We start from the raw sequence: 24,772 nt of genomic DNA, 5'->3' as shown, positions 1-24,772 counted from the left end.
CCAGGCCCGCCAAACACTCGGCTACCCGCGAGCCCCACAAACCCGGACTCCCCGGGCACCCAGGCGAGGGCGGAGAGTGGCACAGAGCCCCAGCCCCAGGTGGCGGCGACCCCTTCTGGCAGGGCCGCGCCCCGGCTCGCAGCTCCGCCCGCCCAGGTCCCCGGTCCCCAGTCCCCGCGCGGGCCGCCCCGCCGCGCCGCCCTCCCCGCGCCGGCTCCTGCCGGGGACGTCCCTCCCGCGCAGCCCAGGGCCCGCCCCACGTGACCAGTCGCCGCCGCGGCTCCCGGCCAGGGTTGAAAGGTTAGGGGCCTGCCCCCGAGGGCGCGCCCCGCTTCCCGCAGCCCACACGGCCGCCCCCGGGCCCCTCAGGGGCGCAGACGCTGCCGGCGCACGTCGGAAAGAGTCACTTTGGGAAAAGTAAACAGACACGGGCGGGCCAGGGCGCTGCCAAGCTTTCACTTGTCCGAGAATTTCCCGCAGCCCCAACAGCCCCGGGCAGGTCCCAAAGAGGGGTGCGTCCCCCTCACCCCGCGAAGGAGACCACAGCGACCGCGTTTGCAAACGCAGGCCGAGGCGGGCTCGGTTTCAGCCCCGCGGCCGCCTCAGCGTCCCGGGACGCCGGGACAGCCAGGTCACTCCGCAGGCCGCTCCGGCCGGCCGCTGGCCGAGCGAGCTGGGGCTGGGGCCAGGGCCGGGGCTAGAGGCGGGCCCGGGTCTTCCGGGGCCGCCACCACTCCCCCATGCCGGGACTCTGTGAGACCAGCTGGCCCTCAGAGGCTCCGAGAAGTACGTCGCCGCTCAGGTCCGGGCCACAAGACTGAGCCCCAGCGCGCGGCATCCGCGCCTCGGCCCGGGCGCTCCCTCACGCCCGGCGCGGGGGTCCCTGCCAGCCGCCCGCCGCCCGCCGCCGCGACCTGGGCACGCTAGCTCGCTGTCTGCCACTTCTGGGCTCGGCTCACTTTTCGGGTATTGCTCCCCCAACCGGCAAAACTTTCTATTTCCCCCAACACGGGCGTGAGCGCGCGCGCGCGTGCACAGACACACAGACACACACACACACACACACACACAGACACACGCGCGCACACACACTGACGTCTTTTGCGCATTTCCTGCATTAGAGGAGGCAGCCGCGCTCGCACACCGACCGAGGGAGCCGAGACCGCGGGGTGGAGCGGGCTGGCGGGGCGGCGAGCGAGCGGCGGCCCAGAGCGGGGACGCGGGCAGCGGGCGCGCGGGCGCCGGCGCCCGGGAGGTGGGGCCGCAGCAAGTCGCAGTCCGGCCCCGCCGCCGCGCCGCGCACCGCTGGGAGCCGAGCCGGCCTGCGCCCCGAGCCCCAGCGCAGCCGCCCCGGCTCCCGCGCCCGCGCGGATGTGAGATTCCGGGCTCCTGGCGCCTCCTGATCGCCGGCTGCGGCGCGGCGCGGCGCTGCTTGGCCCGAGAGGCAGCGGACCGGGCTTGGCTGTGCGATTTGTGGATTAAAAAAAAAAATTTTTTTTTAAAATTTGGCTCGAAGGAGTTGGAGGAGGAGGACCATTTCCTCTCGACATGCATCCCCTCTGGATAGACTGAACATCCCTGGGTCCACCCCCGCCCGGAGCGGCCAGAGGCAGGCGCTGGGTGCGCGAAGAGGATCCGGGTTGAAATCTGCGCCCCCGGCTCACGTCCCCGCCCCGTACCGGCGCCCCCTCCCCCTCCAGGAGTCCAAATTTCCCTGGATTATGTTTCGGAAAGGTAGGTAAGCGCCGGGCGCGGTGCCCGCTCCGCGCAGCCCGGACCCAGAGAGCCGGCCCGGCGGCCTCGGCTCGCGCCGGGAGCAGATAGTCAGCTCCGTTTTCTCGGCTGGAGGTGCAGCCAGTGGCGAGGGTGGGGGGGAGAGACTCGCTCCAACGCGGACGCCCCCAGCTCTCCCCCCCCCTCGGCTGCTTTCCGTTAGAGAAGCTTGGTGAGAAAATACATGCCCTCTCTGAGACTCGCCAGGGCCGGGGCGCAGTGCCACAAGGTGTAAGGAGTGTGCGGGGTGGGGCGACAGGGGCCCCAGGAGTCCACCGCCGCCGCTGCCGTCGGTTCTTCATTCCGGCCCTGGGGGCGGACGGAGTGACCCCGGCCCCTACTCCCTGACCATGGTAGTGTTCAATGGCCTTCTGAAGATCAAAATCTGCGAGGCCGTGAGCTTGAAGCCCACAGCCTGGTCGCTGCGCCATGCAGTGGGACCCCGGCCGCAGACTTTCCTTCTTGACCCCTACATCGCCCTCAACGTGGACGACTCGCGCATTGGCCAGACAGCCACTAAGCAGAAGACTAACAGCCCGGCCTGGCACGACGAGTTTGTCACTGATGTGTGCAATGGGCGCAAGATCGAATTGGCTGTTTTTCACGATGCCCCCATCGGCTACGACGACTTCGTGGCCAACTGCACCATCCAGTTCGAGGAGTTGCTGCAGAACGGGAGCCGACACTTCGAGGACTGGGTGAGTCTCGTACCTCCCTGCCCGGGGTACTCGACATGGGGTCCCTGTGGTTGGGAGAGAGAGAGAGAGCGCAGAGAGGCTTGCGTGTGAGGAAGAGGGAAACTGGCAAGAGGCTATGGGCCCTCTGCCCTCTCTCTTGCCCTCCAGATGGCGAGAGCTCGCCAGCTGCGAGAGTCCGGAGTGCTGGTGCTGAAGGCTGGTGGAGGACGCAGCGCGGGGTGGCCTGGCCGTGTGTGACTGTGCGTGGGTGGGCCCCTCCGTCCTTGGAGAGGCACGTGGAGCGCAGGACTGAAGGCTTCTTGCTGCGTCCTGGCTTTGTCCTGTCAGGGCCTCCTGAGTGAGCACTTGTTTTATTCTTCCCTCTGGAGGGAAGCTTGCTTGTGTTCTCCTGCATTACACAGTGGTCAGCTCTGCTTCTGACATTCGAGGAGAAAAATACCTCCTCAGGATGTCCACTTGAGGGTCCCCAGACACAGCAGCCCAGCTCAGGGAAGCCCTGGCCCTGCCCAAGTCTCCGGCATGAAAGCGATGCTTTCAACAACGATTCTGCTTGTACGTGATTGGCGGTCATTGCTTTGAATCTCGAAGTTACGTGGATGCCCTGGTTGACATGTGGAGGCCCTGTGCTGTGAAATACCCATTGAGAAGTCTGAGTGAATTGATTACCTTGTCAAAACATTAGGGACTTGGAAATAGGCCTTGTCAGTATTCTGGAAAGCACATGCATGCCTTGGCATTTGGACAAGCAGAGAGAAACAAGATTGGGTTTGAGGTGCTCTTCAGGAGCAGGTGTTGTGCTGGGAGATGGAGTTCTGCCTTTTCTGGTTTGCTCCTGGGTTCCACTGAGAGCAGCTGTTGATACTGATGTGACTGCTTGCAGGGTACTCTGGTCTGCGTGCAAAGAGAGGCACCAGGCTGGGGAGGAGACGCAAAGGGATCACTTTGGGTGGCAGAGCAACTTGGTGGATGCCCCAGGGGTCTATGGTCGCATTGGAATCACCTTGGTGCATCATTTTCCCCTGTTATTTTTACATTTTATTTATTTATTGCTAGGACATGGAGCTTTTAGGGCTTAATAGGAAAGAGCCTGTTCTTTTTGTGCTCGTGGCTCTGGTGTAGTCTGCCTGAAACCATGGTTACCGGGCTTACAGGGAAGCGCTAACAAGCACAGCCCTTGGAGGTTGGTGGCTTCTCTGAGAAGCAGACAGACCTTCGTAGCATCCCAGAGCACTCAGCGGCCTCCCGTGTTGTCTCACAGGTGCCCCCACATGATCCCCTGTTGCCTTCCCTTTCACTCCTGGAAGCAGTTTGTATATGGGAGAGCTGAAGGAATCGCTCATTTCAAAGCCAGACTTCAACTTCGAAAGCTGAGTTTGAGGTTGTTGTTGAACAGAAAGGGGAAGGAAGAAACCCACCTTAACCGTGGCCTTAAGGAGCTGGCGGTCTTCTGCTGAGAGCAGGGCACATTGGCAGCACAGAGTGGCTACTGGCTGGAGAGCCTGTGTTGGAGCATCCCTGGTGATGCTTCGTGGGGTCTGCTCAACCCTGGGCATATCAGGGCACCCACACACCCTTTCAGCATGCCTAGTGAAGCGTGCGGTGGGAATTACTTGCTTCTCATCCTCTAAGGCTCTCAAATTCACCTTGGACTTGGCTCTAGACCAGATCACCCGGGGCACAGGCAAGTTTTCACAGACAAGGTCATTGAGCTCTGGAGGCACTAACTGGGTACCCAAGGTCACATGGCACGCCAAGATGGGTAGGAAGCAGGGCCCCTCTTCCTTCTACCTCCTACTACAGCCCATCTGGCTTCCTCATCTATTTATTCTGCCTGCAGATTCATTGCTGCGTCCATGACATTTTTATTGCGTGTGATAACTTAAAGTGCTTTCAAAATCATTATCTTTTCTGCCCGATAGCCAGTGTGAGTTAGGTATGACAGCTACTGCACATATTTAAAAGCCTGAGCCACAGGGAAGCCCTGAGTCGTAGAATGGAGGAGAGGAACTGCTGCTTATTACTCATCTGGGGTTGTTTTTCCTGGAGAAGGCTGTGCCACTTGACACACAGACCTTAATTGCAACGGGGCTGACTCAGGCCACCTTTTCCATTCCCATTATCCAGGGTACACCCACAGCATGACACCTGTGGGTAGAATTTGCTGGGCTCAGGCCTCCTTACCTGGAAGGAATAAGGGGACACACCCTTTCTCAGGTGTGGCTTCAAAATCTGGCTTGCACTAAAAGGGAGTAGGAAACAGGTGCTTCTACCCCTGTAGTGGGACATCGCACTCCACTCTGCTCTGCAATCATGCGGGTTCAGGAAGCTTCTGTTCCATGCTCAGCTCCAGCTGGTGGTACTTAGCATGAGAGGCAATTCTGAGGTGAAAGGGGCTGTGGGTTGCTCTCTAGGGGCCTGCATTTCACTAGGGAAATGACACCACAGCAGGTCCATTTATCCCCTTCACGAACAACTAGAAGCCAAATGAGCAGTGCCAATCAGTGCGTTAAAAGGGTTCAGTAAGGTCATATACTTGGAGAGCTGGGAGAATCCAGGGGGGTTCTGGAAGGAGGCACGAACTGGACAGGAAAGAGTAGATACTATTTAAGAGCAGGCAGCGCTGCAGTGTGCACACGCCTGAGATAAAGGGAGAGATTCCTTTTTTTTTTTTTTTGCTGCCAGGGCTGGGGAGGAGGCTGGCAGGGCTGACAGCAGAGGCACCTGTCAGAAGTTACCAGGCAGCATAAGATTTCCCCGATTTAGACAGACCCCCCCCCCCCCGTTTTTTCTCTAGGTACTGCCTGTGCTGCTTATTGAAGTTTTAAAACTCACAATTCTTTTATTCTCCACTTAATCTTAAGTCCCACTATTCATAGCATCACAGGCTTAGATAGTTAGGCTCTCTTTGTTCAGATAGAAGTCTTCACAAAGCGAAAACAGAAAGTTCACTTCAGGTGCCTCTTATCAGCATTAGTGATGTGAGGTTTACACTTTTGAAACACCAGAGTAGGGAAAAGTTTAGGACACTGAGGAGGATTCCCAAGCATGTATAAGCCAGGCTGAGATAATGATCCTCCAGATAATGAGAAATATTTCAGCTGTGATGACAAAGAGGGCCGCTTTGGAGGAAACTCATTACAGAGAAGGAAAGATTTCACTTCTGCTTGTGGCAGAATCCATGATCACAGTGTTGCTGTGGCGAGGTTTTCCAAGAACCAGATAATGATGCTTCTCAGATCTTAATGTGCATGGCAGTTGCTAGTGGACGATTTTTAAAGCACAGGGCCTCTGACCCCATGTTCAGGGCTTTTGTTGCTGTGGTTTATTGTGAATACTGGCAATGGGCCTTTACAATGAGTTGTCATTTCAGGGATTCTGATCATACCCTGCTTGCTTTGAGAAATGTCGGCTAAGAGACAAATTGTCATCAGGATAAGTTCCAGAAAATTAATGGATCCAAATTTTCACATACAGGATTGTCCTGCAATCATGTAGTCGAGTGTCCTAATGCCTAACGCCAGTTTAGTAAGGATGCCTGTATGGGATTTGCGGTGGGAGCAGGGGCTGACTGTAAACAGGCTGGAGTGGCATTTGCATCTGGAACAAGAGCTTGGGAGTGGACTTCTAGGGCTGCGGGCAAACAGGTGCCAGCTGGCTGCCTGCTTCACTCTGTGGGCTTGTGTTGCTCTTACCTCCTTACTTTTCATCCTGTGCTTTGTTCTGGGGCTCCATCTCTGAAGATGCCTTGCTGTCACGGGGCTCTCTGGAGCGCAGCTGCTCATGGAACAGTGGTGATGACAAAAAGGCATCCTTGGGGAGGTCCTCCCCATACTGGAGAGGTAGCTCTGCAGGCAGGCTTTGTGGGTTTGAACGCCATGTCCCTCACCTGCCCTTTCTGACCTTTGTTGAACGATGTCACCTTTCAGTAGAACTGTGCTTTCCTCTGTGAAACATGGGTGACACTAAAAGGACCTACCTGTAGTGAAATGGGGTTACTGCAGGGATTAAATGAGTAAATCCGTGTCAAGTGCACAGACCGATAGCTCTTAGTAACTGCTTAGTGAATGATTAACTGCTACAGTTGTCATGGCTGGGTCCCCTAGCCCTAGCATGGGGCTGCTATGGAGAGGGTTCTTCACTGAGTTACAGGTTTCTCATAGGCTGTCGAGTGGCGCTCTTCGGCTGTACAGTCTCACTGGACAAGAAAGAAGAGAGTGGATTTGTTTCTGGGGAGACCCATCTTCTCAAGATGATGGCATCTCTGATGGGCCAGGAGAAATGCCTAAACACTGTTGGGAGAGGTCAGGCTTTGGGGCTGCTGCTCCCCTCCATGGATCACTAGTATTGCATGGGGGAGCATCTTACAATGCAAAGGCCAGGGCACAGTCCGCAGCTGTTGGGCTTCTGAGATCCTGGTTAGTGGGAACTGGCAGCCAGATGTTGAGGCTCAACATGAGGACCCCTGCTGAGCCTCACCCCATGGGATGGGCCCTTAGGCTGGTGTCATTGCTGCAAGGCGTGGCTTCATCTTCAGGACATTGTCTTGGAGAGTTTGAGGGTCTCTAAAGCCTCAAGGTGTCATTTAGAGTGAGTGGGAAGGGTTTGCAAATGGGACTGTGAAAAGGCCGGAAGTAATCCTCCCATACCTGCTACTCCCACGGGTACTTCTACTTTGACTTGGCATCTGCAACAGCTCTTTTCCAGAACTTTCCCTGCTCCTAGCACTCACCAACCATCTCATTGACTGCTGCTTGCCCTGATACTTAGCAGTGGGTTAACAGCTGGGCTGTGGGTTAGCTCTTGGCCCAGTGCTATCTCAGACAGCGTCCTGGTATTAACTCTTAGAGTTAGGAGCATGGGGTAATCAGCCTCTGGCCTCATGGGCAGCCTGGCCTTATCTGGGTTTCCTTGTTCTCCTTCTTGGTATCTCTGACACCAGACCTGCTTAGGAGCACTGGAGGTCCTCATGCCCCTGGCACCTCCCTGGATCCATCTCTGTGAAATTAATGAGTTATAGCTATCAGCTCTGTCTCTTCTACCCATGGGTTGTGTTTCTTTGGGTATGTGACCCAGGCTCTTGAAGCACGCTTCTTCACCTGAGAAATGGGAGTGGTTCTGACCTCTTAGAGTTGTGATGATTAAATATGGAACCATTGTAATGCTATTCTCAGAAAGTCATATTTCAGAATTTTCATGGATATTTGAACACTTATTGTGTGTGCTTGTGGTTTTAGAATCTTGACTCGAATATTTAGGGTAGTGAAATATTTTTCTTAATTGCTTGATTTGTGATTGTATTCATATGAATAGTCTTCATGGACTAAAAATAAAGTTAATTTAGTTACACTTTAAAAATAGCTTTTTTGAAAATAATAGAATTATATAAAATGACATTATTTTGAGAATTCCAGGAATATATCTAAATCTACTAATTTTCCATACTTCTGCTAATATTATTGTGGCTCAAGTTGCTGTCATTTTACCCCTGGATTACTTCAGTGGCTTCTGAATTGGTTTTACTTTGCCACAATTCGCTCATAAATTGGTCAGGTAACAACCCATGTCCTGACCATAACCCACAAGGCCAACACAGTCGGATCTCCTGCTGTGGCCTCTCTGACCTGTCACCCACCCTTCTCTGGCCGTATTGGACCAGTAGAGAGCCCTGAAACACACTATGCTCTGAGCTTGGTTATTTTACTAGTTTTTCTAGCCCAAGAGGATGGTGAAAGACTGCTAGCCTGACATCTCAACAGAACTGAAGCAGAACTCAGCAGGGACAAGGCCTTTGAGCCCCTCAACCCTGTGCTTGTGGGCAGTAGAGAAACCCATCCCTGCTACCTAACCCAAGTGTTGAGTTAGGACCTCCCCTCTGCTGCACCCTTCTGTCCTTTCTACCTCTCTTTCAGGTCCCAGAACAGTAAAAATGGGATATCCCAAAGATAAAATGTGTCTAGAATATTCCTCTCCAGGTATCTTCATGGGTCAAGTCTTTATCTGAGTGTTCTCTGTAAGGCCTTTTCTGACCTCTCTAACTCTCACCTTCTTCCATGGCTCCTGTTATGCTCCTTTCCAACTTCTATTTCATTTCTTGTTTTTGTTCCCTAGCTCTCACCTCTGTATCAGTGGCTGCATATTGCTCTTATTTATCTTTAGTGTTCTTCTCTACTGCTAGAACAGATGCCCTATAAACACAGGATTTTGTTCACGCTCGGTATTTGTGGCACTCCAAACATTGCCTGGGATGTTGTTGACGTTATGAACGTAAGGAGACAAGTGTACATTAGCTCTGTTCCAGCGGTGTGGTGGATACTGGGGACTCAGTGAAATGTAAGTTATGGACTGTAGAGTTCTTGCCAGTGAGGAACATCCAAGATTGAAGTTGAGCTTGGTTATCCAGGGCAGCCAGCAGCTGGGAGTGGGTTTCTTCAACAACCTTGTACCATTGGAAAGAGTGAAGAGGAAAAAGAAAAAAAAAGATACCATATAAAAATCTGTAAGATCCCTAAAGATATCTTCATGAGAGAATCCTCTGTGACAATTTGCACCAAGCAGAAGCATCTCCCTCCATCCAGTCTGAAGTTTCTAGAAGTAGCAATTGTGTGCCTGTGGGTTGCCCAGGACCCCTGAAAGGTGCTGTGGTGAGAGGAGAAGGAAAAAATTTCATGCTTGTCATTTGCAGAGTTTAAAATCAAGCTTGAATTTTCACAGGTTTTAGATATAATACCCTTTGTCTTAGGCAGCAAGAAGAAATGACATTTCACATTCTAGTCCCTGAACTCCCAAGCTCATTGAAGCATGTGCAGGCCAAGCTTCCAGGGTTTCACTTCAGCTGAAAGAACCCCAGAGCAGGCAGGCCTGCAGTATTTTACATAAATAAAAGCTTACACTTGGCAAATGGTACTTCCCTCCGAGTTCCTCAGAGTACATATGGGCTTGTTAAGCAATTACAACTGATTATAATGTTAATCAGCAGGGCTGTACCTGTTTGAAATTTAGTTTTCTGGCAGCAACCATGCGAAGTGGCCGAAAGTCTGTGCTGAGCCTACTGCTATAGCTCACTGACATCTCAGCAGAACTGAAACACCAGGGGGAAGGCCTTTGCGTTCCGTAGCACTGTGCTTGGAGGAGAAACCCACGCCAGCCTCTCGATCCAAGTGCTGAGTTAGAACCTCCCTTCCTCTCTTCCCTTCCACTTCATGTTCAAGTCTCAGAAGGTAGGGTTTTTTAAAATTTAATATTTATTTATTTAGGGCCTGGCAGCGTGGCCTAGCGGTTAAAGTCCTCACCTTGAACGCCCCGGGATCCCATATGGGCGCTGGGTTCTAATCCCGGCAGCTCCACTTCCCATCCAGCTACCTGCTTGTGGCCTGGGAAAGCAGCCGAGGACGGCCCAATGCTTTGGGACCCTGCACCCGCGTGGGAGACCCGGAAGAGGTTTCTGGTTCCCGGCTTTGGATCGGTGCAGCACCGGCCATTGAGGTCACTTGGGGAGTGAATCATAGGATGGAAGATCTTTCTCCCTGTCTCTCCTCCTCTCTGTATATCTGACTTTGTAATAAAAATAAATAAATTTTTAAAAAATATTTATTTATTTGAAAGACAGAGTTATGTATAGAGAAGGAGAGACAGAAATCTGTTTGCTAGTTCACTCCTCAAATGACCGCAAGGGCCAACTATGAACTGGGCCATTCATAGTTAGGAGCCAGGAGCTTCTTATAGGTCTGCCATGTGGGTGCAGGGGTCTAAGCACTTAAGACTTGCTCTGCTGCTTTCTCTAGCACCTTAGCAGGGAGCTGAGTTTGAATTGTAGCAACCAGGATTCAAATTGGCACTTATCTGGGGTGCTGGTGCTGCAGGTGGCAGCTTTATGTGCTATGCCACAGTGTCTGCCCCAAGAGAGAGGTAATTTTAAGATGGTGAAAGTCACCTTTGCTACTCACCTGTTTGCCAGTGAGTAGCCAACTCATTAAGCTTCTGACCTTCAAGAGGTAAATAGAACTATGATGCCCAAGCTCAAGAAGAGATTGGAAGTGATGACAATGATAATTCTTGATGAAAATCCCAGGCATTGAGCCTGTGCATGAGTTTCTTGAATGGATTTGTTTGTCCAGATCTTGGTGCCAGTCCTCATTCCCAGGGTAGACAGACACATCCTGTGAGTAGTACGTGCCTCTCTCTGTGCAGCTAGAGTGTGAGGTACTCAGGGAGCCCATGTAAACTCTACTCATTGGTTGACTGACTGAAAAGTTGCTTCTCTGGGGTGTGTCCTGTGAAAGCTGAACTAGCCCATATTGTGTAATCTGACTGCCTTGGGTTTTTTACTTAGACATTCATCGTCTGAAACGCTGCTGAAAAGAGCAATGGCAGAATCCAAGATCCTAAGGAGTGGACAGAGTGGAAAGTGTATGCCTTCATTATTCTGCCTATAGTTTTGTCCAGTGAGCAGATATTTATTGAATACCTTCTGGACCAGGCACCAGGCCAAGAGCAGCTCCCTGCTGTCCTGAGGCAGCCAGTTTAGTAGGAGACACAATACTAATCATGGAATAAGCATAACCATACTGGTCAGCAAAAATTATAACTGATTAGGAGGGGTTATCATCATCTTTGCAGACCCTGGAGTCAGCCAGACTTTGTTTCTTCAAGTTTGGGTTGGCTCATGCCTTTTTCTTTTCTTAGGACATACTCAATGACTCCCATTAATTGGTGGTGTTGGCCGTTGGAATCCAGGCGTGGAAACAGGAGTTAGCTTAGTCTAGGTTCCAGATGCTCTGGATCGTGTTGCAATGACCCAGACTCAGCCGTCTGCACCCTATGGTTTGGGCCTTGGCAGTGCTCAGTCTGGTTCTTGATAGATGTTTGTTGTTCTCCGTGAAGCCACATCTTTCTCAGCAAAGCTGTCAGCTTCCTGCTCTTTTTCTTTATCCTTCTCTATCCTTGTGATCAAAATCCTGAAGCTGTTTTAGATAGCTTGCTGCTTTACCCAGTGTTCAAGGACCACAACAAATAAATTTATTTAAAAAAATGATGGCCTCTGTTTGTATCATCAAACCACCTGAAGGATATGCCAAAGACAAACGAACGAGTAAAGCAGAATTTCTGAAATGCAAAGCCTATGAATCCATCTCCTCCCCATCTACTATTGCACTGATGCTTATCTCAGCCATTTCAGGTAGCTGAGAATATATCCATCAGCTATCAAGGTTGGAGTGTGTCATCAGCCAGGTTTGCCAGCTGCCTTTCAAGAAGGAGGAGACCTGCGGTAGTTTTCAGGTTTCTGTGATCGTAGAGTTGGGAAGGTGTTACAAAGGCAAATGCATGTGGGTGAATTAAGGACTTCAAGATGGTCAATAGTGAAGGAGGTTGTATTTCTGCATAATTACATATTTCCTAAGCACTTTATATCATAGAATGTTCTTATGGGTGAAATATGAAAGATCTGTGTTTAGTAGGCCTATATTGAGAAGCGATGTAATTAGATGAAAGAGGAAACGGACTTTCCTCAAGTGAGCCATTTAGGGAATCAAGATTAACACTGTTTTAGGAAACAGTGAATTGGAGGAACTATGGGAATTCAAAGGAAGTGGGAAGTTCATGGGAGTTCTAGGAGAGGCAGGCTACTTAGTAAGGTTTAGAGCCAGGCTTGGGAAAAAATGGATCTGAATGATGGAGAAGGGAACCCCTCTGAACTGAGTGAAGGGAATAAAAAAAATGCCAGACAAGTGGTTTTTAGTGTTTGGGTTATGAGCAGAGGCAGAAGCCTAGTCAGATTAAAGTAGGCCTGCAATCCACAAATAAAAATTACATCATTAAAAAAAGTTAAAAATTATCCCAAGAAAAGAAACAGAAGGTAGAATGGATGAGCTGTTTGTTGACCTGCCTGTTCTTTAGCTAGCCACTCAATGCTTCTCTTCATATACATTGAATATTTTCTGTGTTCTAGGAACTTTCCTTGGAGCAAAGTGCTGAACAAAATCACTCATGATTTTATTGAATTCTTGGCTATCAGGGAGATCTCTCCTGAGGGCCAACCTCTGCTGGCTATGCTGCGTTGCCAGCTGTTGTCCATTTGTTTCTTGATAGATCTGTAAGGATGGAGGATAAATATACAGTCTCCTTTCCATCATTGAATGGTGACTCGTCCACATTTATGGATCTGAAAGAGTATTCTGGGCTTTGCAGTCAGTTCTGAGTTCAGATTTTAGTTTTAGCAGTTGTACCTGTATGATATGGGGCCAATTATCTGACCTATGTGTTTCTGTCTCCTGTCTGTGACCTGGCAGTAATCACTATCTAGCAGAGTTATTATAAAGCAAGATGAGATATGTAAAAGTACCTGGCTTAGAGCAGGTTTTCAGTAAACGGTAGCTTGTTATTACTAGTAGTTATCTGCCATTACCATTTCTTACTAGATACAGGTGACATTGTACTTCTGTCTGAAGATGTCATTTGTAATAACCACCTGGGAGGCACTTGCAAAGCTTTTTTCTAGTCTCTACTTTTCTGCTCTCTGAAATGTGCTAGCAGGAGGCATTGGATTTGCTGAATTCCAGTTCCTCACTTGGCCCTTCTTAGGCAGCTCCTGGGGTGGGAAGTGAGAGGAGCCTCACTCTTGCCCTATGGGTGACTTCTGTCTCTGTATGTGGGCATCTGATGCCTTGTTACCTCTTGTACTGAGACAGCCTTGTATTTGCACCTGACCAATGTCTTTGTTAGCTGTAGACCTTGTGTGGACGCTGAGGTTTGAGGCTTTTGTTTTTGAAGTTCGTTTTGCTGTGGTCTATGTGTACACCCCATGTCCTCTGGGCAATCAACTTCACTTTCCTGCAATGTATGTCTTCTCTGAACCCAGTCCCTAGGGCCACACACACAGTTTGTCCTGTTGTCCTTGCCTGCATTCTGGTGGTGTCCAGTGGTACTTTGCTTTTGATTATGATGTCAAGATTGCTTGGGAGTAAAAGGAATTGAAACTGAGCTAGCTTTCTCACTATCTTCCTATAGTGAATTGTACATATACTTGAAAGGTGTCCATGAAGACCGTTGCTCTTGAAGCTTGGATTTTAGGTGATGAACATATACGTAGCCAACAACCCATGTGGCCTTCACTGGGAGCAGTGCTTGGACACTGCTTTCCTTCTCCTCTTCACCTATGCTCACGGGAGTGCTTTTTTTGCTTCTAAATCTTCTTCAGAATTCCTCCAGGAGTGGGAGGCCTGGTTTATCTCTTGTGTAGCTTGTGACTTTGAGACAATTCACTTATCTGCCTCACACTTCTAGTTTCTCCATTAGGAAGAAGGTTAATATTGGTCGTGCTTCTTAGGCTGTCGAGTCACAGCGTGGGTCTGCTGTGAATGGAAGTGAAATTGCCTGGCCATTGAAATATCTCCTAGATGCCCCTTCAGACCCAGTGTGAACATCTATAGATACACCATTTGTTGTGGTACCTAAACTCCTTCTTTTGCTTCCCTGTGACACCTGCCCCATTTCCTAAGGCTACCATTCCGAGTGAAATATAGCATGCTCAGTTCAACCTGAACTTCAGATAAATCATGAACACTTAGATAAAACATAGGTGGGGTAAATATTGTATACTTGTGCTAAAAAGCACTCATAATTTATTTGAAGTTAGAATGCACTGAGAGGCCCCCTGTTTTTGCTTGCTGGTGCTGGTATTCTAGCCCACCATTCCCTACCACCCCAAGAGTGAACCTGCTTCTCCTCTGCTCTTCCTGAGGGCAGAGAGAGAAACTTAGCCTCCTGTTGAAGATAATTCCAGCCTTAGCTAGAACCCCTAGACTTATGGAAGTGGCCTTTAACCTTAAGGTTGGGACATGCATTCCGCCCTAGTTTTGCCTCACCCTCACCTTCTGCACAGCTTCCTGGTAATGTGGCTGGGAGGCAGCAGTTGCTGACTCAAGTTCTGGAGTCCCTGCCTGCCTCATGGGAGGGCTGGATGGATTTCCAAACTCCTGGCTTTGGCCTTAGTCAGCCCTGGCTATTATGGGCATGTCAGGGGAGTGAACTAGTGCATAGACTGTCTCTCTTTCTCTGCATTTCAAGTGAATAGGTGAGAGAGGGAAAGAGGGTGAAGTGGATAAGCGAGAGCAAGAGAGTTGTTCCCATCCATTTGTTCACTTCCCAAATGCTTCCAATGGCCAGAGCTGGACCAGAGTTGGGCTGGAACCAAAGCTGGATGCCAGGACTCAGTTCAAGTCTCCCACTTTGCCTGAGCCAACACTGGCTGCCTCCTAGGGTCTGCCTCAGTAGATAGATGGAGTCAGGGGTTGCCCCAGGAATGACACCTAGGTCCTTTGAGGTGGAATGTGAGTATGTTGAGTGCTTGTCTAAATACCCACTACTATATTTTTTTAATGACAAGAAAAAAATAAAGATACAGTGGAGCTGCCAGATATTGAAGCAGGTAGCTTAGTGGTTCCCCCACTGAGCCAACTGTATGACCTTTTCACAAATTATGCAACTTCTCTTGAGCCTTCATTTCTTTAGAGTCAGTTTCACAGAGTCAATTGTAGCTATCTCATTCTTTGAAAGAAATAATATACTACATGTAAAGTACTTAGAAGAGTGCTTGTCACATAATAAGAACACAAATGTTAACTATTGTAATTCTGTTATGAGAAGTGAGTTACTGCTATGGCAGATATTTGGCATAGTAGATAAGAAGCCACTTGGGAAACCAACATCCCCCTGTGGGACTGCTTGATTTTGAGTCCTGCCTTCACTTCCAATTCTAGATTCCTGATAATGTGCAGCCCAGAAGGTGGCAGATGATGGCTCAACTGATTGAGTCATGCCACCCACATGAGAGACCCAGATTCAGCTTGACCCAGGTTTGGTTGTATGGCCATTTGGAGAGTGAACCAGTGTTGGGAAGCTGTGTCTGTCTCTCCCTTTGTCTCTCTGCTTTTCAAACGAATGAAACAAAACAAAAAATGAGCTGTAGGTTATGTGGTTAGAGCCTGTTGTCAGAGTCCATTTGCTTTAAGGCTTTGTGTCTGAAGTCACTTTGGGTTGGGGCTGCTTTTTCTCTGAGGGTAGGTCTTAGACACAGTGTAGTTCTCAGGATGATGCGCTCCATGGGACGTGGCTTGGGTTTGCCAGGTTTATATTTCTGCCTACTTTTGGACGTGATGGGTCAGAATGTATTGACAAAGGACCCCATTCGCACTCTGCTTGTCTATTTATTTTGGACCTCACTCAGCTCCCCCGCCAGTCAGCTGTGTGACCTCAGAAAGAAGCATAATCTCTGAATTTTGGCTTCCTTAGTGGCAAAATGGGGATAATGCTATTGGCTCTGCTTACCCCTGTGAGTTGTGAGCGTCATGAAATATGGGAAGAGTGTGTCCTGCGTGTTAAATGATACTGAGGCACCACTTTTGTATTAAGGGAAGGGGCTGGTGTTTTTGGAGTTTGCAAATGAGGACATGGAAGATAGAAGGTACCTCTTGGGTGAGACCAGTGTGGTGCGCAGACCTTAACTCACCAAGTCCCTGATCACACAGAGCTGCAGTTGGGTTTTGAAGGCAGACAGTCTGCCTCAGTCTTTCCCATTGTTGGGGCTGAAGATTTAAAGGCTGATCTGTGGGTTTTGTTTCTAGGAAACTAGTGTCTTAGGAGCCCACCCCCTCATGCAAGCGAATGCATCTCTTTCTTTTTACTTCTTGTCCTTGCCTAGCTCTTTAAAACTTGGTCTTTATCATGGCTTATCATATGACTACACAGACAGCCGCACAGCCAGCTATTTTAAGGGGAACGGGGGAGGAAGACAGATAAGACAGTGATTCAGAAACAAGCAGGCAAATGGAACCGGGTAGCTGTCCCCTCGTGGGTGGGATGACAGCAGAGTTGTAGGCTGTGGCAGCCTCCTGAGTGTTTGCAGAGGAAGCCTGGCCCCACAGGAGAGAATTGGGTGGAGAGGAGGAGAAGAGTACAGCAGCAGAGGAGTAGAGACAGGGTCTAGAATATGCCCATGGCCTTGACTATGTGCCAGGGTGTGCTTGGCTGTCCCCCTGGGTGGGAATGGGACCCGTGCTCTGAGCCTGCAATAGGACTGGAGAGTGGGGGCTGCAGAGGACAGGTCTTGGTGTCTGTGTCCAGGGGGTAGAAAAGGGGGAAAGAGCCACTTGGGAAGACTTCAGGAAGTGTGTGAAGGAGCTGGCCTTGCGGCACATCATGTTAAGCTGTCACCTGTGATGCTGGCCCCCCATATGAGCTCTGGCTCTTGGCCCAGCTGCTCCACTTCCAGTTCAGCTCCTTCTTAATGTGTCTTGGACGTAGCAGATGCTGATGGCAAAACTGCTCATCACATTGCACCCACATGGGAAACCCAGAAGCTCCTAGTTTTAGCCTGGCTTAGCCCTGGCTATTATAGCATTTGAGAAATGATTCAGTGGATGGGAAATCTCTCTCAATCTCTGTTTTTCCTCTCTCTCTAATGATACCTTTCAAAGGAAGAAATAGATCTTTTTTTTAAAGAAACTTATATTAAAGTGCAGTGGAAAGTTGGAGTGCAAAATTATGAAACCCTTGCATATATTTTCATGAACTTTTTGAAGACTTTTCATATGCATAGATTTCAAAATGAAAAAAAAAAAGTTTTCTTATTTAAGAGACAGAGAAACAGGAGAGCAAGAGAACAAGAGACAGAGGGAGAGAGGGGAGAAAGAGGATAAGAGAGAGAGCAAACAAGCTAGCTTCTATCTGTTAGTTCATCCCCCAAATGCTGCCTTGCTGGAGGGGGTCCTGGAGCAGGAGCCAGGCGTGCAGCGTCACTCTTCCATACAGTACACGTTTCCTTGCTCACTTGAGTTATCACTGCTGCCTACCAGTGTCTCCATTGGTGGAAGCTTGTACTGGAGCTGGAACTGGGAACTGAACCCAGATACTTTGATATGGGATGCAGGTGCCTTAAATGGTAGGTGTTCAGTACTAGGTGTTCTCTCTATATATATCTCTATATCTCTATAGATATATTTTTATATATTTGCACTGAAGACTTTTCCACAAACTTTTGGAACTCTTGGGTGATTGTTTCCAGTTTTATGTAGCACACAAACACATGTCTGTCTGTATGTGTGTTACAGTAATACATCTCTCTCTCTGCTGGCCAAAGGGGTGGCCCTGTAGACATTCCCACACTCAGAAGATGCTGTGTGCCTTCTCTAATGGGATTTGGATTTGAGAATAGTGAACATCATTTGCCGTTTTGCAAGTTTAAGTCTATGAGCTTGTTGGGTTCGTGTGATTTTTGCTTAGACTATTTTTCTTTTTTGAGGGGGAAAGCTGTAAGAGAATAAAAACACATCTTGAGTACAGCCTTGTTTTCACACTATGGGTCAGGATTTCCCACTAAAATCAGTTGGTCAGTTAAGTGGCTCTCAAACCACAATTTTAAATATGGAAACAAGCAATGTAGAAATGACCAGGATGCATGACATGCTATTAGGGTAAATACTGCTGTGCAAAACTTTGGTTCTAGTTTTATTTATGTCAGTTTGTATGCTCTTGATTCTCACTGTGGGTCCAAGTAGAAAACAAAATTAAGAAACATCATCCTAGGACACAATGTGTCATCCATTGTGCATGTAGTCAGTACCTGAGAGGTGGAGATAGGAAAGTAGAGATGATTCTGCATGTAGTGAGTTTACAATTGGCAACCTAAACAGTTCCTTAAGGGTAGTTGTACTGTGAGTAGCCAGGGGAAGGCCAGTTGAGGCTTTGCAAAAGAGGTGGCTGAGACCTGGACCTTAAGAATGTGTTGCCTATGGGCCTGGTGTGGTAGCCTAGTGGCTAAATCTTCACCTGCATCTGGAAGGATTTCATATCTAGCTCCCTGCGTGTGGTCTGGGAAAACAGTAGAGGATGACCCAAAGCCTTGGGTCCTTGCACCCATGTGGGAGACCTGGAAGAAGATGCTAGCTCCTGGCTTCAAATCAACTCTACTCCCACCGTTGCAGCCATTTGGGGAGTGAATCAGTGGATGGAAGCTCTTTTGCTGTTTTTCCTTAGCTCTGTAAGTCTGCCTTTTCAATAAAAATAAATAAATCCTTAAAAAAAAAGAGAATGTGATGGGGAGGTATATGTGGGAAGGTACTGTTGGCTGCTATTCTTTAAAGGAGTCCATGATATAGAGCTGTGCAGCCTTGCCATGAGTTCCCCCAGAGTCCCTGTTCTTGAAACATCTGCCAGTGGCCTTCAACATTGGACAGTGGTACAGCAGGGTCCCTGGGGTGGAACCGTAGGATTCAAGATTAGAGAGCTCAGATCATGTGTCCTTTGATACATGGTGGGTTTCTAGCACCTAAGGTTCAGTCCAAGGGGTCTTTGGAAGATAAGGCTCTTTGTCTTTGCACCTTATGTGAATACTCAGTGTCAGAACGTTCATTCAACAGTTCTGGTTTTTCTCTTAGTTCTCCCATCAAAACTGTATGTTAGTGAGTGTGCAGGTACATATCCTCATATTAAAAGTACAAATGCACATAAACTTGTAAGTATCTACACTGTACAAGAGTGCTCTCTTTTTTAATCTGAAATTTGTGGACAATGTGATCAGAGAACTTTAAAGTGGTGCCTGAGGCAAATGAGCTAGTGCTAGGGTCTCTTGGTTTTCAGAAGTACTGTTTGCTGCACATGCATGGAAATTCATAAGCACACTAGATCCGTGGGACCTGGGATCTAGGGCAGAAGGTATTGGTATTTGTACCACTAACATTTACGACCATCATACATTTATGTATGTGAATTAAATTAAAAAGACAAGCAAATGAATCAAAATTCCTTCTTCACTTATTTTCTTTTTATTTTCCCTCTCTTATCCCCTTTTCTCTTTCTCCTCTCCCTCTCTTTTAGGGATGGTGGGGTACAGGGTTATGAAATGTTTTCCTTCTAATCATAAGAATATAGAAACTGCTGTTCAGTTAGAAAACAACAGGTATTTGTTAAATCCTCATTAATATTTAAAAATATGACCTCAGAAATGAAGTGGTTTATTGCAAGTGAAAAACCCAGTGAAAAAGATGAGAAAAAGATGAGAAAACAGTTTGCTAGGTTTTCAGCAAGGTAGTGCTATACTACATTCAGTCATCCTCCTCCACCATGTTTCCATCAATCATCCTCCCTCCTCCATTGATCCATCATCCATCACCTGTTTGTCCGTCCTGCCTGCCTAGCTGCTTACCTGCCTGTCCCATTATCTGTCATATAACACCAATACCACATGTCTAGAATTTTTAGCAATGGATGCTCACTTATGCATTTATTTAATTTGCTCTTTAGATATTCACTGAGGATGGGGCAATCAATCAGACCAACCTGTATGGTGACAAAAGTTGACATCTGTGTGTTGAGGGAACCATTTTCCTGCTACCAGTCTTTTCCAATCAAGAGGATGATAAAAAATGTAATGAGGGATTTTTTTTTCTTTTAAGGCTTCCTCTTTTCTTCTGGTGATGTCCCTTCTCTTCCTTCCTACTTCCAAAACTCTCTGGAGTGTCAGAATTCTTTTCTTTATGTAGTTCTGCCAGCCTACTGCGGTGGTAAATCTTCCTTTCGAACTGGAGCTCTGTCCTTGCAGCAAGTTTTCTCAAAATGTGGTTCACACAATGAAAGAGACTAATGGGTCATATGCACTCTGCAATGAATGCCATAATTGAGTGAGTTGGGAAAACACTGGATTAAGCTAAGCAAAACATGAGGGTAGGTCAGCAACACTTGCTACTAATTTCCCATAGTTTCCTGCATAGCAATTGAGTGAGTAGTTTCTAAATTCATTTGAAATGCAATTCTATTTTGGAGGCAGTACTTACATCTCTCACTATCAATGAAGAAGCACTGTATTAGACTCTGGCCCCTGCTGTTCAAAGAAAATAGTTGTGTTACATACATAGGGCTGTTGAGCAAGGAAGACTAATGTGGTGATCAGAAAAGGATCATTGTCTTTTTAAAACAACATTTTTTGTCATAAGCACTACGATTTCCCTTTTTAAAATAGAATCTGAAGTGTTGTTTACCCCTGTCTAAAGAAGAGAGAAAAGCTTGAGTTGAGCAAATATTTGTAGGGACCTTCATTAGCAGGATTTTCAGAATGGTGTTCTGAGAACTCATTTTTGGTATGTCTTTAGCCAGTGACATTTATGAAGTAAAGCCAGCATGGTGGTTCCAGAGACTGTTCATGTAGGATCACATGGGCTCAGGCTGGAGGTCCACAGGCACCCCATCTTCCTGAGTCAGGTAGAGGTGACAAACACCCAAGCACAGTTGAACTCTTGCTTTTTCTCTTTCTCTCCTTGCTTTTTCTTTTTGAAAATCATTAGTTTCTTGGCTAATCAGTCAGCTGTGTCCCAACAGTGTATGCCAGTATTTCTGTTCCTAGTATTGGTTGGAGAAGATGGTGAACAGGCTGTTTGCAAAGAGAGGAGTGTGGTCATAGAGGCTGCCTTGCAGTGAAAATGTGAAAATAACCAAGTCTGATTTCAGGTTTCCAGGCTCTGTCCTTGCATTTGGGAGTCCCATCCTTACCCAGAAGGTGATACTCCAAAGACCTGGAGTTTTAGATGTGGCTATAGGTGGAGATCCAGGTGTTGGTCAGGAGGTCTCTGTCTCAGCAGGTTTGTCCTGTGGATGGGGGTTTTCCCAAGAGCACATCACCTCCACGATTGGGTTATTCACGCCATCCTTCAGCAGTGGCTGGGGTCACCTCACTTGTGCTAAAAGGACATCTTGTGAGATGACCTCGTGTTTGCAACTCTGTCTCCCTGCTCTGTAAGGGATTGGTGCTTTTCTACTTTAAAGGAAAAACAAGCCATAAATTACTGAGGAATTTTATGGCACTATTCACGGCACAGACTGGAAGCCAAGGAAAAATAAAACTCTTGCTGCTTTATGGAAAGTCAAATGGAAAAGAGAGATTGCCTCCTGAACAAAGAAGGGCCACAGCCTGGGGGGGCGAGAGGATGTAGAACTGATCTCTAGAATGCCCTGGTCTGCTGTTCCTAAGTTCTCAAAGAAGGTTCTGGGTCTCATCATGGTTGCCTGGAGGACAAAATGAAGCAGGCATCTGGCTGTTTGGGAAATTGATGAGAGAAGAGATTCTCTCTGGAAGCAAGATTTTGTGTGTGTGTGTGTGTGTGTGTGTGTGTTTGGTTTGTACTTTGTTATCAATCCAGTATTTTTATTTCTGTTTACTTCGGATCGTCCATCTACCAGATTCCAACTCAATGTTCATCAAATGCTGCAGAAGGGAAGGAAGGGGTGAGGTGGGAGTTTCCGAGGCTGGCAGAAGAGGATGGAGGCAGGCAGATCCTGGGGACTGTACTTCATCACCGATTACAAACAGGACAATCCAGAACATTGTCAGTTGCAAAACAAAGTAGGAACAACATTGGGAAGGTATTTTGTAGACAAGCCACGGTATGTCAAAAGCTCTTGGAGAAAGGAACTTACCAGAGATGTTTCTTTTTGTGGATTCTTGAAGTTCAAGCATATGCATCTCCCATGAACTTTTCGAAGACCTCGTTGTTTCCCTCAGGCCGGGAATTCCCAGTGTGCCCCTTGGCATCTTGCCCCATGACTTGGAGTCTTCTCATCTCACTTCTTTGCACAGTGAATAAAAATGAGGCTCTTTCTATGTCTTTGCCTTTGTGCTTTTGGCTGAAATCATATTTAGAAGCATGAAGGGCATTTGCCACTAGTTTGGGGGAGAGAAGTGCTGTTATTTCCTTGTCATTTACCTTTTGCAGAATTGGAGTGAATCTGAATGAATCATAGCAGTTGCATTTTATAATTATTCTCCTGGGTATTGGCTAATTGTAAACCGGTCTGACAAGTTTGAAGGCCCCTGTGATTTGGGGACATGCAGATGCATTTCCCCATGTGGTCACCCCCTTATTTCCTTCCACCTCAGCTTCATGGCCTGTGTGCTGATCTACTCAGTGTAGGTTATCTTTAACATCTTCGCTGGGGAGGAGGGGAGATTGGGAAGGGCTGGGCTGAAGTCCATGCCAGAAAAGTTCATGACTCTGCTTATCAGTGACCCGGCTCAGAAGTCCTCAGAATCTCAGGAACTGGCTGGCAGCTCACAGACAGGCCTGGACCTGGGGGTGGGGAGGCTGCCAGCCACCAGGAAGCCTCCAGCTGCTGGTAGGGGTGTGATGGGGAGGGAGGCTGAGGCTGGGAGAGCCCGTGCTCATCCTCCTTGCTTTGGAGTTGCTGCCACCCCAGGTTGTGCCTTGAGACTCTTGAGCTCCGATGGCTGCTCTCCAGTGATTTTATTTTCCTCAACCCTGCAGTCATAATAGTTCATGGATGCTGGCTGTTGAGTTGGTGTTGCCTTTGGTTTGTGTGCATTGAGAAGCTGGGTGTCCCCTGAGTGGTGATCTTTTTGGTCCTAGGAAGTTCAAGGGATCCAAGACGGCATCACTGGAGGTGTCGTGAGCGGCTTATTATGAATCCCATTCTCAAGATGGAGCTGTCTTTGTGTCTCTGCTGAATGTCATTGACATTCCACAGCTCACCTGTGCCAGCTCCCCAGCAAGTCTCTCCATCATTGAAGTGTTGCTCTACAAAAGAGATTTTTCAAAACCCAACCAAGAGCAACAAAACAATATCAAACATTTTAACAATTCCTTAGAGGAGACGAAGCCTTTTCCTCTCTTAACCCCTGCTGTTCAGAATGATATTATTCAGGATGGCATTTTTGCATGAAAAGGAAAACCAAGTTCAAGGCTAAAGTGCAGAGAGTTCTAAAAACGACTGCCTCTTATCTTCTATTTTAAAGACAAATATTTATTTTCTTTTACTTATTTGAAAAGCAAAGAGATGCAGAGAAAGCTCACTCCCCAAATGGGCCAGGCTGAGAACAGAAGCTGGGAAATCAGTGTAGGTCTTGCACAAGGGTGACGAGGACACAAGAACTTGCATCGTGCCCTGCTGCCTCTCAGGATGTGCTGAAGCAGGAGCCGAGGCGGCAGTTGAAACCCTTCCTGGAACCAAGGCCAGAACATGGGATCCCATATGGGATGTGGGCATCCCAAGTGTTGCTTTTTTTTTAGATTTATTTGTTTTTACTGGAAAGGCAGATGTACAGAGAGAAGGAGCAACAGAGAGAAAGATCTGTCCATTGGTTCACTCCCCACGTGGTCACAATGGCTGGAGTTGAGCCGATCTGAAGCCAGAAGCCAGGAGCTTCTTCTGGGTTTCCCATGCGGGTACAGCATCCCAAGGCTTTGGCCCATGCTCTACTGCTTTTCCCAGGCCACAGGCAGGAAGCTAGAAGGGAAGTGGAGCAGCCAGGATATGAATCGGCATCCGTATGGGATCCTGGTGGATACAAGGCAAGGATTTAGCCACTAGGCTATTGCACCAGTCCCCCAAGTGCTGTCTTAATGACTGCCACAGACACCCACTGCCATGGGGCCTGCTGCAGTGGAGGTTGCTCCTTTGGGAGCCAGGGTTGTTATTAATGCACAGGGGAATGGAAAGCCCCAAGCGGGTTCCAAGCAGGTGCCCATCCTGCTGTGCTCTGTCATTGCAGCTGGGCTGGGAAAGGTCTCAAGCATCTTCATCTTTTTCCTTATTTTCTTCTTAGCTTCTAGATCATGCATTTGTTCAAGAACTCATTAGGGAGTCCCTGAGGATGTAAGTAGGAGCATGGTAGATAAGAACCCTAAGCTTGGAGGGCTAACACGCAAATCCTGAGACAGATAAACAGAAAGGCAATTATTCTTCTAGAGTACTTGGGAAAGTTTATGGAAAGTGGAATTGAAAGATACGTTTATTTTTAATGCAGAAAATCATTGAAATCCTTGCATATGAAGGGGCTTCAAAAACTTTATAAAAATATGTATGAAAAAACTGTGTATGGACTTCAGGTGTTTTTCCCAAGATTTATTTATTTGAAAGGCGGAGCAGCAGAGAGACAAAGAAAGACTGAGATTTTCCATTTATTGGTTCATTCTCCAAAGGGCTGAAGTAGCCATGGGTGGGCCAGGCTGGAGCCAGGAGCTAGGAACTGTGTCAAGCTTCAGAGCCCAAGTACTTGGGCCATTTTTTGCTGCCTTCCTAGCTGTTTTAGCAGGAAGCTGGATCAGAAGCAGAGAGACCAGTACTCAAACCAGCACCCTAACAGAAGATGCTGGCCCTTGAAGGAGGTATCTTAACCAGTATACAATAAGGTTGGACCTGCAAATTTTTTTTTGTACCAAAAATGAACTTAATATTTTGCATTTTCTGTGACCATTTTGAAGTATCCTGGTATAGCATGAAAAACACTGTGATATGTACCA

The 24,772-nt window shown here is 48.1% G+C and overlaps 1 protein-coding gene across 1 annotated transcript in view; it reads left to right on the top strand.

Moving 5' to 3' along the window:
* The first annotated feature begins 1,042 nt into the window (after positions 1 to 1,042).
* Positions 1,043 to 24,772, top strand: part of PRKCE (protein kinase C epsilon) — a 481,837-nt gene continuing 458,107 nt past the window's right edge. Inside the window, exon 1 of the mRNA XM_004582783.4 lies at positions 1,043 to 2,471. Within this exon, the coding sequence (XP_004582840.1) occupies positions 2,124 to 2,471 (348 nt within the window). The 5' untranslated portion in view covers positions 1,043 to 2,123. The remainder of the gene's footprint in view (positions 2,472 to 24,772) is intronic.

This window comes from Ochotona princeps, chromosome 8, assembly GCF_030435755.1.
Source record: "Ochotona princeps isolate mOchPri1 chromosome 8, mOchPri1.hap1, whole genome shotgun sequence".
NCBI lineage: Eukaryota > Metazoa > Chordata > Mammalia > Lagomorpha > Ochotonidae > Ochotona > Ochotona princeps.
This window is presented reverse-complemented; position numbering and strand designations above follow the sequence as displayed.